This window comes from Hypomesus nipponensis, chromosome 25 (assembly GCF_054491055.1).
Source record: "Hypomesus nipponensis isolate SF chromosome 25, ASM5449105v1, whole genome shotgun sequence".
Lineage (NCBI taxonomy): Eukaryota > Metazoa > Chordata > Actinopteri > Osmeriformes > Osmeridae > Hypomesus > Hypomesus nipponensis.
Genome location: NC_140385.1, coordinates 3,415,001 through 3,430,000, shown reverse-complemented (window position 1 = coordinate 3,430,000; position 15,000 = coordinate 3,415,001). Strand labels below are relative to the sequence as shown.

The window sequence follows — 15,000 nt, the reverse complement described above, 5'->3', positions numbered from 1 at the left end:
TCACCACCCAGAAAGCCCTCATCACCTAGCGCTAGCAGCGTTAGCTTATGTCACCACCCAGAAAGCCCTCATCACCTAGCGCTAGCAGCGTTAGCTTATGTCACCACCCAGAAAGCCCTCATCACCTGTCAGAGCTACCGCTAGCAGCGTTAGCTTAGGCCACTACCCAGAAATTAGAAGTTAGCTCATGAAGTTAGCTCATGAAGTTAGCTCATGAAGTTAGCTCATGAAGTTAGCTCATGAGTGCCAAGCATGCATGTGTACTCTTCAACTGCTCCAGATCCAAGGAGAGAGAGCTGGGGGGGGAGGGGTCAGGTTTGGGGTGTTAAATCCCTTTTAACACCCCAGGGGCACCCCAGGCTAACATGGTCACGATGACACGTTAATCCATTCGGCCCCCCGGCCCCCCAGCCCCTGCCCGCGTAAAGCCACAGGGCCACTCGTCATGGCCGGGGGGTGAAGGGGTTAATCTGAACGTGTGATGTGCAAGGGGTTCGACAGGAAACACTGTGCACGTTTTTTACCTTTGACCTAGGAAGTGATGTCTGTGTAGAGGTCAGAGGGGGGGAGGGCAGGGTGATGTCACTGAGGGTGTGTGTGTGTGTGTGGTGGGGAGGGGTTAGAATGTGACTGCTCACAAGCTACGCTGTTTTAACCTGTGTGGCTTGATCATGCTAAGCTAGCTAATGCTAATCCTCAACTACAGTCAGCGGGTATAGATTTTAAAGCTGTTATGCTAAACAAGCTTGTCACTCATTTATGCATGTAGGTTTATCATACATCTTATGAATGGAGGTTATGAATGAAGAGATTGTAAATGGAGATTACACATAGAGATTATGCTTTTTCTCCTTATTTGGTTCAAACAAGGGTCAGATGCATTAAACTATAACCACGAGGAACCAGGTTCAAACAACCAGCAGCTGTTGAAAAGATTAGGAGTGATTATTGTGTACTGTATGTCTAATGGTTTAGCTGGCTAGCCAACTCTGATAATCAGATCATTCTGTACTCTGTATTTAGTCCAGTCATGCACAAAGATTCTTGTAAATATCTCAGCCCAGAACATGTGGCCAGGGTTGCCAGTTATCTGCAGGTAGTTATCTGGCTGCCAGTTATCTGCAGGTAGCTGCAGGTAGTCATTTGTGTAGATAAGGGTGTGGCATTGTGTATAGGCAGAAAGGAAGAGAGGTTCCTTTTCTAAATTACGTTCCAAGGTTCTATTTCAAGGTTCTGTTTCAGTTTTTTTTTTTTTTTGGTAGTTGTATTGTAGTTCCATAGTTCTTTCTTAGAATTATATCAAATTCATATTAAAGATAGATGTTTTTATTGAATGAGATATGATTCTATCATGTGATTTGGTGCTGTGCTGCCCTCTACTGGTAATATTACAAACGACACATTTTAACTGGCTTGTATTAATCTGCTTTGATGTTGTGGTCTCCTGTCTTACACCTGATTATAGACATATCTTAAACTATCTTAACATATTGATATGCTGTGTATATGTACGTTATGGATACACCAGTTTAACCTCCCCCCCTCCCTCCCCCCTCCCCTCCCCCCCTCCAACCCCCCCCGTCTCTCCTCCAGGCATGTCATGGCTGTGCGTCTGGGTCCAAGTGTGACTGCAGCGGAGTAAAAGGAGGAAAGGTGGGTGGGGCCACTCACACACAGAGCCTGTTCTTAAAACGCTCATCATGATATCATGTGTATAATGTATCAAATGTGAAATGTTCGTGTGTATCCGTGTGTGTGTGTATCTGTGTGGTTATCTGTGTTTGTGTGTGTATTTGTGTGTGTGTCTGTGTGTGTGTCTGTGTGTGTGTGTGCATCTGTGTATGTGTGTGTATGTGTGTCTTCCTTGCAGGGCGAGAGGGGTTACCCAGGCCTCCAGGGCCAGCCAGGTGTGCCCGGGTTCCCAGGGCCCGAGGGCCCGAGTGGGCCTAGAGGAGAGAAGGTATGTTGGGGCTCCCCAGCTACCCAGAGTCCCTCTCCACACCCTAGTTCAGATACATCCAGAATAAGTATATGTGTGGATAAGTGCCATTGGTTAATCTGTCTTTCTTTGTATATTGATGTCTCTCTCTCTCTCCCTTTCTCTCTCTCTCTCTCTCTCTCTCTCTCTCTCTCTCTCTCTCTCTCTCTCTCTCTCTCTCTCTCTCTCTCTCTCTCTCTCTCTCTCTCTCTCTCTCTCTCTCCTTTCTCTCTCTCTCTCTCTCTCTCTCTCTCTGTCTCTCTCTCTCTCTCTCTCTCTCTCTCTCTCTCTCTCTCTCTCTCTCTCTCTCTCTCTCTCTCCTGTAGGGCTATGATGGACCAGGAGGTCCAACTGGTCCAAAAGGAATCAGAGTGAGTGGATGAACTATATTTACTATTATAAATATACAAAACAGCTCACAGTTTAGTACGTTCTGCTGGACAAACTCAAGGCTGCTGTCCGACCATGTAGTACCCTAACTGTCCAGCAGGTGTCACCATGACCATGTCACCGCTCGAGAAACAATACGTGAATGTAGTTGTATTTAACGTCCGTTTAAAATCAGTGGTCTCTCTTTTTCCTCTCTCTCCCCCTCAGGGACCACCTGGTCTACCTGGATTCCCAGGAACACCCGGAATTCCAGTGAGTTTGTTTACCCTCTCCCCATCCAGCCAACTCCCAAGCCGAAATGACACTGAACTGTCATCAGCTGACATCACATCCTGTTTCGGTGTGACATCACATCCTGTTTATTTCCTGTTCCCCAGGGCCTCCCAGGACAAGACGGGGCTCCTGGGCCGAGGGGGACCCCAGGCTGCAACGGCACCAAGGTAACTCCAGGCGGCGCTTTATGCTCATCATAACACTGTGTATCCATGCTGCAGAGATCTAGACTCAGTGACATGGCACATCGCAGCTAGCACAAGGCATTTCATCGCAGCATCACGGTCATATGAATAATTATGCATACTCACGCTCAAATATGTAGCTCACACCATGCAACAAGTCAGACCAGTTGGAGAACTTGCTTATAATTTCACGTAACGGCTTGTGGAACTAAATAAAACAGTTCAGCTCTATGACTGAAGATCTCTCACACGTAGACGTAGGTTCAAACTATGTCACTGTTGTCCGTACACGTCAAGATGTCGTTGTATTCTACGACATCGTCTGGATACGTGTCACTGATCGGTCTCATGATTGATGTTGCTGTGTCTCTTCAGGGTGAGCGAGGATTCCCAGGAACATCAGGCTACCCTGGAACAGAAGGCCGACCTGTGAGTCCTCATGTTCCTCTTTTCTCCTCTCCTTTTCTCCTTCCTCCTCTCCTCTCCTCTCCTCTCTCAGTGTCTGCTCCTTCCCTCCTCTCCTCTCCTTTTCTCTCTCAGTGTCTGCTCCTTCCCTCTTCTCCTCTCTCCTCCTAGTCTTCTCTCCTCTTCTAGTCTCCTCTTCCCTCCTCTCCCGCACATTATCCTTTCCTCTTATGATTAACACATGCACTACACAACTAATATATCCCCCCCTTATATACCCTCCCTCTCTTTCACAGGGTCCTCCCGGTTTGCCAGGCCAAAAGGTACGTTTCCGTGGTTACAGATGAACTGACGACTGTGCGTGCGTTCTGTTGGCGTTCTTCTGTCCAGACGTGTAGTCATTTAGCAGACACTCTTATCCAAAGCGACTTACAGTAGGTACAGGGATATTCCCCCCAAGGCAAGTAGGCTGAAGTGCCTTGCCCAAAGACACATTGTCATTTGGCACGGTCGGGGAATCGAACCAGCAACTGATCAATAGTCCGATTCCCGAACCGCTCAGCCATCCCCTAGACACAACAGCCAGCGCGCTCTCAGAGTCCTGGATGCTGGTCCCACCCACATCCACCCGGCTCTCAGTCAGTGTCTAGATCCAGAGCAACAGGCAATGCAGGGCATTCATTTACATTACATTCAGTCATTTATCAGACGCTCTTATCCAGAGCGACTTACAGTAGGTACAGGGACATGTCCCCCAAGGCAAGTAGGGTGAAGTGCTTCAATCTAAAGAGACGTACGGACATCTAGATCTGCAGTTAAACACTCTACCTCTGAGCTCCATCCGTTCTCTGTCTGTAGATGTAGGGCTTCTAGATAGAACTCTCTCCCGCACTGGGTGAGTCATAGTCTTATTGCTGTGCCTGCTGTGTCCTGTCCCTGCCCTGACCTGCCTTTCTCCACCCCTGCAGGGTGACCCAGGTGACGTGATCTCGTCAGACCGTTTCGGCCAGAAAGGATCGCTGGGCCTCCCTGGCTTGCCTGGAGTCCCTGTGAGTGTTCCTTAGAACCACGGAACCTTAGAACCACAGAACCTTAGAATCACGGAACTTGACACTCTTAGTAACTGACATGTATGCTGACCTTGATCAATTGTCACTGGGCCAATAATGACAGTTGGACATCCTCTGTGTGTGTTCCTTGTTGCCAGGGCAACCCCGGTCCCCCTGGATTGAGCGGCCCTGTCGGTCCACCTGGTCCCAGAGGAAATGATGTAATGACACCCTATATGGTCGCTCTGCCTGCCTTGGTATTTTGTGTTACGGTTCTGTCTTCTTTTCGAAGGAAGAATTCACTTTTGTGTTTTGTTTTATAGGGTCGCCACGGCCCTCCAGGCCCACAAGGACCTAAGGTAAGTTTGAATGAAGATTTTCGCCGCATGTGTGTTTGTGTTATGTGCGCCTCACATCATAACTGCAAACATTTTAAAAGTTGCTAAGCCAATAATAAGCAAAATAGTAAAAATAACAAAAATGGCAATACAATATCTGTATTCAATCAGTATCAAATAGGCCTATCAATAATAATAAATAAATACCATAAATACCATAAATATACAAATCATAATTCTAAGAATTAATTAATTATTGAAGTGTAAGATCAACAGATAAGTCTTGAGACCCCTCTTGAAGGATCTAAAACTATCCCATGAACACACAACACTAGGCAGCTCATATTATAGAATGCAGGCATATCTTAAGAGGACTGTCTGCAGGGAATGTGTCTGAGTGACCAATCACGGTGGGTGTGGGCTGCCTGGCCCAAAAATGCCAGGGACGATTTTTTTGTCCCAGTCCAGCCCTGGGTGCTAGCAATAACTTGCTGACCTAGCTGGAGTTAGCAGGTGTTAGCTGGAGTTAGCAGGTGTTAGCTGGAGTTAGCTGGTGTTAGCTCATGTTAGCAGGTGTTAGCAGGTGTTAGCAGGTGTTAGCTGGTGTTAGCTGAAGTTAGCTGGAGTTAGCTGTGCTAATGTTTATTAGCGTGGCAGAAAACAGTGGTTCTGACGCCGGCTGACTGTGCTGCTTTCCTCCGCAGGGAAACATGGGTCTGAACTTCCAGGGACCCAAAGGAGAGAAGGTAAGCTGCTGCTGCAGGAGAGGGTCACCTTGGGGTCAGGAACACTCCCCACGGACACTCATGTCACTCTGTGTGTGTGTGTGTGTGTGTGTGTGTGTGTGTGTGTGTGTGTGTGTGTGTGTGTGTGTGCGTGCGTGCGTGCGTGCGTGTGTGTGTGTGTGTAGGGGGAGACTGGACTGAGGGGTCCTCCCGGTCCTCCAGGTCAGGTTGGGGAGCAGACAGGACCTACCGAGTCAGAGATCCAGAGAGGAGACAAGGTAAAGGCACAACTCAGACCACATCCAGAACATTCTCATTCTGTATTGTACATTCTATATTGTACATTCTAAATTCTATATTGTATGTTGTACATTCCATATTGTATATTATACATTCTATATTGTATATTCTATATTATACATTCTATATTCTACATTCTATATTGTATATTCTACATTTTATATAGTATATTCAGCATGTTAGCACGACAGGGCTATCGTGCTCTCTGTAGCTTGCAACTCCCACTTCAACCACCAGATGGAGGAAACGACTCTCGAAAGAAGTTCCACAGTAAGAACAGAACTAACTCCACAAAATGAAAATCATTTTTTTGATGATGTTGTTGTTTGTGTTTCCAGGGTGACATCGGGTTGCCCGGCCCTGTTGGTGACGTTGGGCCTCCAGGACCCCCTGTAAGTTCCGGAAGGAACAGAAAGATTGATTCATTGATTGATGTTGGCTGAACTGACTTGACTGATGGTTGTCTTTGCAGGGCCCCTCAGGTGGGCAGAAGGGAGAGAAGGGAGAGCAAGGAGAAGCTGGAAAACGAGTAAGTTTCTGACCAGCCATACACACACACACACAGACACACACACACACATTCACACAGATACACATCATGGGCTATTAATAAGTATAGCATTCAAGTGTTTTGACCTTTTTCTTTTTTTCTTCGTAGGGCAAACCAGGAAAAGATGGAGACCCTGGTCCTTCTGGGTTCCCCGTAAGATCCTGCTCATCTGCTACTGATCTACTACGGATCTATTCACCATCACAAGCTTTGTACATACGGTCCAGGAAAGTGAATTGTAAACATTTCTCTCCCTCCCCTCTTTTCCCTCCCTCCCTCCCTCCCTCCCTCCCTCCCTCCCTCCCTCCCTCCCTCCCTCCCTCCCTCCCTCCCTCCCTCCCTCCCTCCCTCCCTCCCTCCCTCCCTCCCTCCCTCCCTCCCTCCCTCCCTGCTTCCCTCCCTCCAGGGTAGTAAAGGAGAATCCGGAGGTCCAGGTCTCCCGGGTCGTGATGGAGAGAGAGTGAGTCTTCCTTCACCCTTCCTAATTCACTCACGTTCAAAAGAATACATGTCTCCTGATGTCTCCATATCCCCCCGTCTCCCCCTCCCTCACTACCACCCTCTCCTCCACCCTCCCTCACTACCACCCTCTCCTCCACCCTCCCTCACTACCACCCTCTCCTCCCCCTCCCTCACTACCACCCTCTCCTCCACCCTCCCTCACTACCACCCTCTCCTCCACCCTCCCTCACTACCACCCTCTCCTCCACCCTCCCTCACTACCACCCTCTCCTCCACCCTCCCTCACTACCACCCTCTCCTCCCCCTCCCTCACTACCACCCTCTCCTCCACCCTCCCTCACTACCACCCTCTCCTCCCCCTCCCTCACTACCACCCTCTCCTCCACCCTCCCTCACTACCACCCTCTCCTCCACCCTCCCTCACTACCACCCTCTCCTCCACCCTCCCTCACTACCACCCTCTCCTCCACCCTCCCTCACTACCACCCTCTCCTCCACCCTCCCTCTCTCCTCCTCTCAGGGTGACAAAGGAGATCGTGGATTTCCGGGACCTCCCGGGGTGGTATGTACACCAGCGAATCTAAACTAACAAACCTTTAAATGGAGTGCATTTTCCCCAGTACGACCTCCAGTAGTTAGCAGGCCCTGTCCACCAGATGGTGCTAATGCCACCCTCTCCCCTGGTCCTTGCAGGTGTTGGGAGGTCAAACGTCTAATCGTGTGGGACCTAAAGGGGAGCCTGGGTTCCCTGGGTCGCCGGGCAGAAAAGGGGACAGAGGCCCACCTGGTTGGTTCTGAACCTCGTTTAGTTTCTGTTTAGTTCTGGTTCCTATCTCCTCTCCTCCTTCTCTGCTCCCTCTCTCCTCTCTCTTCCTCCTCTCCTCTCCTCTCTCTTCCTCCTCTCCTCTGTCCTCCTCCTTTCTCTCCTCTCCTCCCTCTCTCCTTATGCAGTTACCTGTACACTCCCACAGAGGAGTGATGACACTGATATGTTGTTAATGTGTTTCCATGGTGATCTGATAAGATATGGTGTTCTTGTAGGTCTCTCAGGTCCTCCCGGACAACCAGGACAGCCAGGTTAGTGAACAACGACAACAATGGACAACAAACAAGCAAATGAGTCATTTGTTGTAAACCTCCATCCCTTTATTCCTACCTCTCATCCGTCTATCCTTTTATCCCTCCCTCTCTCCTCAGGTATAGGATCTGTAGGCCAACCCGGCCAGCCAGGGTTCCCAGGAGACAGAGGCCAGAAGGGAGAGGAGGGCGAGCCCGGCATCGGCCTCCCTGGCACCCCAGGACGGAGTGGCTCCCCTGGGCTGCAGGGTGCTCCGGGGCCCCCTGGACTTCCAGGGATCTCCAGCGGTGGAGGGGCCTGCATTGGGGGGGCCCCCGGCCGGCCTGGTGTGCAGGGAGACAGGGGTTTCCAGGGGGAAACTGGACAGAAAGGTAGGTGGAAGGCTCAAACACAAACACACACACAAATGCGCACACACACTGTGTTTGAACCATCCTATCCTGGCCCCTCAGGTGATAAGGGTGACACCTGTGTGAACTGTTTCTCCAACGGCAGCCCCATCCCCGGCCCCCAGGGGCCTCCCGGCCCCCCCGGGTTCCCAGGTGAGTCACCTGTCCGTCTCCGGCACGTTGACGTGAACAGGAGGGAGTGTGTGTGTGCTGGTGTGTCCTACCTGTGTCATGAACATTGACCCGCTCTCTTCCTACTTCCTCTCCTCCCTCTCTGCTCTGCCCTCACTTCCTGTGTCCTCTTCTCTCCTCTTCTCCTCTCCCCTTCTTTTTCTTCTCTGTCTTTTTCAGGAACCCCTGGAGGACCGGGAGCTAAAGGTGAAAGAGGATACTCAGGAAGCCCAGGGCTTCTCGGACCTGTTGTAAGTACTTCCTGTTTCCACTTCCTTTTCCCTGTTTCAGAACAATGTGTTTCTATATACTCTGTAAGCCTATATGCAGTCTTGGGTAAGGGCTAAAGCCTTACCCCAGGGGACCAGGTTCGAAACCAACCCGGGTCACTTCTTATATCTTACATGTCCTGCCTCTCTTCACAATCACTTTCAAATGTAATGTTGGTGTTGTTCTTCCTGCAGGGTCCTCCAGGTCAGCAGGGGGTGCCAGGTTACCCAGGAGAGAAGGGAGATCCCGGGGACGCCATCGTGGCTGACGGAGTGAGAGGTGACAAAGGTGACACGGGCTTCCCTGGATCTCCCGGTTTACCGGGTCTGGACGGCCGCCCCGGTAGAGACGGGGTACCGGGAGCACCGGGACTCAAAGGAGCGTCCGTGAGTCCCAACTTCCTGTCGTCCTCCCTGTCATCCTCCCATCCATCTCTGTCTGTCTGCCTGTCTGTCTGTCTGCTACTGTCTGTCCGTCTGCCTGTCTGTCTACCCATCCGTTCATCATCCATCCATCTGTAGATAATACAATACCATTTCCCCTCCCCTCTGTGTTGCCAGGGTTCCCAGCAGGTGAAGGGAGAGCGAGGACCGTCAGGGGAGCCCGGTCTCCCGGGGGTTCCAGGCGACAGAGGACCTTCAGGGAACCCAGGCTTCGGCCCCCAGGGCCCCTCGGGAGAGAAGGGCGTGCAGGGCGTGTCAGGCCGTCCAGGGACTACCGGAGCACCAGGTCAGACACGGCTAGCCGAGCGCCTATCTAGCAGATCGCGATAACTCACACAGTACACACCAACCGTTATCCGTCCAAGTCTTTGTCATCATCGTCCGAAGTAGCCAACCCTAATCCAGCGGGTTCGTTTAGACTGCTTCCTGTTGGCCTTTCACGACCCCTGACCCCTTGACCCCTTGACCCCTAGGAGCTAAAGGGGAGCCGGGTCAGACGGTGGCAGAGAAGGGCTCCCCGGGACCTCCTGGACAGAACGGAGACCCCGGTTTACCAGGCGGCCCAGGTACACACACACACACACTCACACACTCTCACACACACACTCTCACACACACACTCTCACACACTCTCACACACTCTCACACACTCTCACACACTCTCACACACACACTCTCCATCCCTCAGTCCCCTCTTCCCAACACTCATATCTCTCTTCACATCCTTTCTCTATCCTCCTCTCTATTTCGCCATCCCTCTTTTTGTCACTGAAAACTGAAACCTCATTGGTTGGTCTGTCATTCCGTGCTGCTAGGTAACCCTGGACAGCCCGGACAGCCTGGTTTCCCTGGGTTACCAGGAGCCAAAGGAGACCCAGGTCTCTCTGGCATTGGATTACCAGGACTCCCCGGTGCTAAAGGTAACACACACACATACATACACACACACACACACACACACATACAGGAACACATCATAACAATCAACAGCATCATAACCACCATCATCATCACCATCATCACCCCCTGTTTCTATCCTCCAGGTTTCCCAGGCACGCCTGGCCAGCCGGGCAGCCCAGGAGGGCCAGGCAGACCTGGGGTAGACGGCCTCCCTGGACAGCCTGGCTTCCCTGGATCCAAGGTAGGAGTGGGTGATGGGCTGGTGGAGGGTTGGAGAGGGCTGGAGTGGGGGAGGACTAGAGGGTGGAGCTTCAAGTCAACACGATTGATGCGATAAAGAGGCTTGTAAGTAGAAGAATGGTTGTTTGACGCATGGTTTTGTGTGTGTTTCCTTGTGTGTGTGTCTGTTCCTGTGTGTGTGTGTGTGTGTCTGTTCCTGTGTGTGTGTGTGTGTGTGTGTCAGGGAGAGCCAGGCTTTGGTTCACCAGGTCTCCAGGGCCCTCCTGGGTTCCCAGGGGGTAAAGGATTCCCCGGGCCTAAAGGAGATCCAGGGTTCCCCGGCAGCCCAGGGCAACCTGGACGGTCTGGGTTAGACGGCGGACCCGGACCCAAAGGTACAGTCCAGGGATTCTAGAACTCCTTGGTGTTCTGGAGTTCACCAGAGGTTCTGATTCCATGGCCCCAGATTGGCCATACAGTATTGTGGGAAGAAAAAAAATCAAACCAAAACCCAGAAATGGTTTTAGAAGTGATGAACTGAAAAGACTGAACTAAAATGTTCTCAACTTTACACTTGTATGTACCCCTTCCCTTCCCCTCCACCCCCCCCCCCTTCCTCCACCCCCCCCCCCTTCCTCCACCCCCCCCCCCCCCTTCCTCCACCCCCCACAGGTGACTCTGGTATCCCTGGAGGCCCCGGAGCTCGTGGCCCCCCCGGCCCCCCCTCGTTCGGCTCCCAGGGCCTCCCCGGCCCCGCTGGCCCCCCCGGCCCTAGTGGGTCCACCGGTAAGGCCCCCCCCCCCTCCCCCAACAACTATGATATTCTAATATCATAATATTAGAATATTTCAACTTGACTGATTAGAGTGTGTTTCTCCTTAACCCCCCCCCCCTCCCCCGGGTGTTCCAGGGTTCCCCGGTGGGCCAGGAGCAAAAGGAGACCCTGGATCCCCTGGCCTGGACATCCCAGGGTTGCCGGGAGACAGAGGTTCTCCTGGGTTCCCCGGTTCCCCCGGCCCGGTGGGTGCTCCGGGAGGACCTGGAGGACCAGGACGTGACGGTCTACCGGGACTGCCCGGTAAGACGTCTGTTTGATTGATTGATTGATTGATTGATGGATGGATTGATTGATGGATTGATTTATTGATGGATTGATTGATGATGGATTGATGGATTGATTGATGGATTGATTGATGGATTGATTGATGGATTGATTGATTGACAGGTTCCAAGGGAGACATGGGTGTGATGGGCTCCCCTGGACCCTCTGGAGGACCAGGAGGTCCTGGGGCACCTGGCTTCCCTGGACCTAAAGGTACCTACACACACACACACACACACACAGGTGCATACAGAACACTCTCACACACGTATACTCACACACTCAAACACACACTGAAGCGCATTTATACATACAGAACACTCAAACACACACACACAGAAACATAAACGTACAAATACACAGACTTCCAGTATCATAACATCATGTTCTCACTGTGTCCACCCTCAGGTGATGACGGTTTCCCAGGGCGACCAGGTGGGCCGGGAGGCCCCGGAGGGAAGGGAGACAGGGGGGACTCCGGCCTCCCAGGTGCCCCCGGGCCCGCAGCCCCCCCCTCCGTGGGTTCTAAGGGTTCTAAGGGAGAACCAGGAGCTCCAGGTACCGTTTGACCCGTCGGTTCTGAATGTGTGTATGTGTATCCAGTGTATCAGTGTGTGTGTGTATTGGTGTGTATGTGTGGTTTCGTGTGCACTACCTCTGTCGACATAATCGGCTCCATCTGAATGTGGGAACTGTGTTTTCTGTGTGTGTGTGTGTGTGTGTGTTCTCCAGGGTTCAGTGGGCTGCCAGGCCAGAAGGGGATCTCTGGTCTCCCTGGTGAACCAGGTCTCCCCGGGCAAGACGGACGTCCAGGTAGTTCAGGACCATCAGGTATGTAGAAACACACACACACTGATGTTACACACAAATGGGCTTTTACACTCTTTGTCTCACACACACACACACACACACATTCCTCCTAATCATCTCCCCATTCCATTCTCCTTCTCCTCCACCCTTTCCATCCCTTCTTTCTGTACCTCCTCCTTCCCCCTCCCTCCCCCCCTCCCCCCCTCCCCCCCCCCCCTCCCCCCCTCCCCCCTCCCCCCTCCTCAGGTCCTAAAGGAGACGCGGGTATCCCCGGGGGCCCTGGCTCCCCTGGAGCCCCAGGGTTGAAGGGAGCCATGGGAGAGATGGGCTTCCCAGGCCCCTCTGGGTTGAAGGGAGCTCCGGGTCAGCCCGGGCGCTCGGGGTCCCCGGGGGGCCCTGGAGCCCCTGGGTTCCCTGGGGCAAAGGGAGACCCCGGCCTGTCTGGAGCAGGTTTCCCTGGAGCAGCTGGACTGAAGGTACCAGAACCAGAAGGCCAGAATCAGGAAGAGAATGTTCATGTGTAACGGCTTTGTATCAATGTCGCCTCTGGTGCTTTGCTACATGGAGGAAACTCATCTATTTTTCTTCTTCTTCTCTCTTTCTCTCTCACTATCTCTCTCTATCTCTCCCTCTCTTTCTCCCCATCCTTCTATCTCTCTCTCTCTTTCTCTGTCTCTCTCTCTGTGTCTCTCCCTCTCTCTCTCCCCATCCTTCTCTCTCTCTCTCCCCCCCAGGGTGAACCCGGCCAACCAGGATATCCAGGGACTCCCGGACAGAAAGGAAACCCAGGTGGTCCAGGTCTCCCAGGGTTGCCAGGTGGTCCCGGCTCCAAGGGCGACCCAGGCCTGCCAGGATTCCAAGGTTGACCTTCATGACCATGCCACGCAAAGTCAAAGATTTCCACACACTCAAGACAATGTTCCATAAGTTAACTCACATAGGAACTGCCAATTTGATCCGCGCACACACACACACAAGGCACACACACATGCACACACACACACGGACACACACACCTCCTGTCTCATGCGTTCCCCCTCCCTCCGGCCCCCAGGTGCTCCCGGTATTGCCGGTCCGAAAGGTCTGGATGGTTCCCCCGGTAACCCCGGTTCCAGCGGATCACCCGGCCGACCGGGAGAGTCAGGTCGTCCCGGTTCACCTGGTTACCCCGGCGACAAGGGCCAAGCAGGTCGGGACGGGATCCCCGGTCCAGCTGGAATCAAAGGAGACCCAGGTGAGACTACAGATCCCACAATGCCGTTCCCCAGACTGGGCTTTGTTAGAGCCAATCATCGCATTACAAATTGTAGTCCTAAAGGCGGAGGGGTGTCTGGTTTGGAACTGCAGTGACGGCACAGCTGACAACTCTATTTCCCACCATTCCATTCTTCTCCAGGTCTGCCAGGCTTCGGTGGTCCTGGAACACCCGGTCTCCCAGGGATACCAGGTGAGTTCTAGAATTCGGAGAATTCGTTCTCACCGGTCATCAGTCTCCACCAGGCAGTGTAACCCATCTATCTGTCCTGGTGTTTTTTTCCCTCCAGGAGCGAAGGGCGACGTGGGCCTCCCTGGTCTCCCAGGCAGCCCTGGCTTCCCCGGTTCCAAAGGAGAAGCAGGGTTCCCCGGCCTCCCCGGTTCCTCTGGCAGTATTGGGCCCCCGGGCCCTCCAGGGCTGGCCCTCCAGGGGCCCAAAGGGAACCCAGGCCCCTCTGGCCCCCCGGGGCGTGGAGGTAGGATATGGAGCCGCTCTCTCCTCCGTAGCTGAAGTCGCTGCCTGGGTTGGAGAATTAAGCTAGGTCACCCTGTCCTCCATTTTGGATTTTGGAGGGAGTTTAGCAGTGGGGGGGAGATAGAGGAAAACAGAGGTAGTTTGTTCACAATGAGGCTTTCTCTCTCTTTTGTCTTTTTCTCGCTCTCTATCTCTCATACCTCTTGGAATGCCTCCATCTTTTTCTCTCTCTACCTCACCCTTTCACTCTCTCACAATATCCTCTCCCTCCTCCTTATTTTCCCTTAATACACACACACACACACACACACACACACTTAAACATATACATACAAAAAAAGCAAAGAGGTAAAGTGAGTTCAACCCAGGCAGCAACTTGGCCAACACCATGTGAATGCTTCTGTGTGATAGGACAAGTGATTTGCATGGTCGTCCTGCACCAATCACCACCTACTATGTCACTGAGTACAAACGCACACTGTCCAATCAGCGTTGAGTACGTACCGAGCACTCGACCGACCGATGCAAGCGATCACCGCCACCACCACGCATCATGCGCACTGCACCTCTCTCACCCCCTCCCCTCACCAGGAAACGCTGGGGTGCTCCACGCACCAATCAGAGGGCTTCACAGGGAGCCTGACCACACCTCCTAATAAGCATGGGCTTGTTGTCTACGTCATCCATCCATCAGTCATCCCTTCATCCCTGGTGTCTTCTCACCCCCTCTTCCCCCCCTTTTGCAGGGGAGCGTCCTCCAACCTGCACCCCCCTCCCCCCACCCCCACCCCCTCATCTCCACACGGGATCCATGTTTGTGTGTGTGTTCTTGTCTTAATGATGATGATGTTGGTGTTGGCGGGCCAGAAACAAACCCCAGTGTTCCCCAGTAACGCTAGTATGCACCGCCAGTATCCCCCAGTATCCCCCAGTATCCCCCAGTATCCCCCAGTATCCCCCAGTATCCCCCAGTATCCCCCAGTATTCCCGCCCCTCTGTGAAGCTGTAGTCTGGGGCAGGTAGGGGTTGGTTTCTGGCTGGGCCCTCTCCCAGTGATCTGAGTGTCACCTGCATGGACCCCTGTGTGTCTGTCACACCTGGGCCAGCCAGCACTCTGCAGGCCGCACTGGGCTCCACTGCGGAGAAGGACACCATACTGGAGACGGATACAACCGTGTATGCAACCCTTTACACAATATGGATTTATATCATATACTGACAATGCGTGAAACGG

At 52.6% G+C, this 15,000-nt stretch overlaps 1 protein-coding gene across 1 annotated transcript in view; it reads left to right on the top strand.

The window, feature by feature from the left end:
* col4a5 (collagen, type IV, alpha 5 (Alport syndrome)) overlaps nt 1-15,000 on the top strand; it is a 33,763-nt gene that overhangs the window by 12,671 nt on the left and 6,092 nt on the right. The window contains exons 2-39 of the mRNA XM_084691026.1: nt 1,594-1,653; nt 1,871-1,960; nt 2,305-2,349; nt 2,576-2,620; nt 2,746-2,808; nt 3,202-3,255; nt 3,528-3,554; nt 4,200-4,280; nt 4,439-4,501; nt 4,604-4,639; nt 5,323-5,364; nt 5,529-5,621; nt 5,982-6,035; nt 6,116-6,172; nt 6,302-6,346; nt 6,600-6,653; nt 7,176-7,217; nt 7,349-7,442; nt 7,697-7,732; nt 7,853-8,104; nt 8,186-8,275; nt 8,474-8,544; nt 8,758-8,949; nt 9,124-9,292; nt 9,480-9,572; nt 9,822-9,926; nt 10,050-10,147; nt 10,370-10,520; nt 10,798-10,911; nt 11,036-11,203; nt 11,351-11,440; nt 11,636-11,785; nt 11,960-12,058; nt 12,284-12,513; nt 12,772-12,898; nt 13,092-13,271; nt 13,434-13,484; nt 13,582-13,767. Coding sequence (XP_084547152.1) covers nt 1,594-1,653; nt 1,871-1,960; nt 2,305-2,349; nt 2,576-2,620; nt 2,746-2,808; nt 3,202-3,255; nt 3,528-3,554; nt 4,200-4,280; nt 4,439-4,501; nt 4,604-4,639; nt 5,323-5,364; nt 5,529-5,621; nt 5,982-6,035; nt 6,116-6,172; nt 6,302-6,346; nt 6,600-6,653; nt 7,176-7,217; nt 7,349-7,442; nt 7,697-7,732; nt 7,853-8,104; nt 8,186-8,275; nt 8,474-8,544; nt 8,758-8,949; nt 9,124-9,292; nt 9,480-9,572; nt 9,822-9,926; nt 10,050-10,147; nt 10,370-10,520; nt 10,798-10,911; nt 11,036-11,203; nt 11,351-11,440; nt 11,636-11,785; nt 11,960-12,058; nt 12,284-12,513; nt 12,772-12,898; nt 13,092-13,271; nt 13,434-13,484; nt 13,582-13,767 — 3,697 coding nt within the window. The remainder of the gene's footprint in view (nt 1-1,593; nt 1,654-1,870; nt 1,961-2,304; nt 2,350-2,575; nt 2,621-2,745; nt 2,809-3,201; nt 3,256-3,527; nt 3,555-4,199; nt 4,281-4,438; nt 4,502-4,603; nt 4,640-5,322; nt 5,365-5,528; nt 5,622-5,981; nt 6,036-6,115; nt 6,173-6,301; nt 6,347-6,599; nt 6,654-7,175; nt 7,218-7,348; nt 7,443-7,696; nt 7,733-7,852; nt 8,105-8,185; nt 8,276-8,473; nt 8,545-8,757; nt 8,950-9,123; nt 9,293-9,479; nt 9,573-9,821; nt 9,927-10,049; nt 10,148-10,369; nt 10,521-10,797; nt 10,912-11,035; nt 11,204-11,350; nt 11,441-11,635; nt 11,786-11,959; nt 12,059-12,283; nt 12,514-12,771; nt 12,899-13,091; nt 13,272-13,433; nt 13,485-13,581; nt 13,768-15,000) is intronic.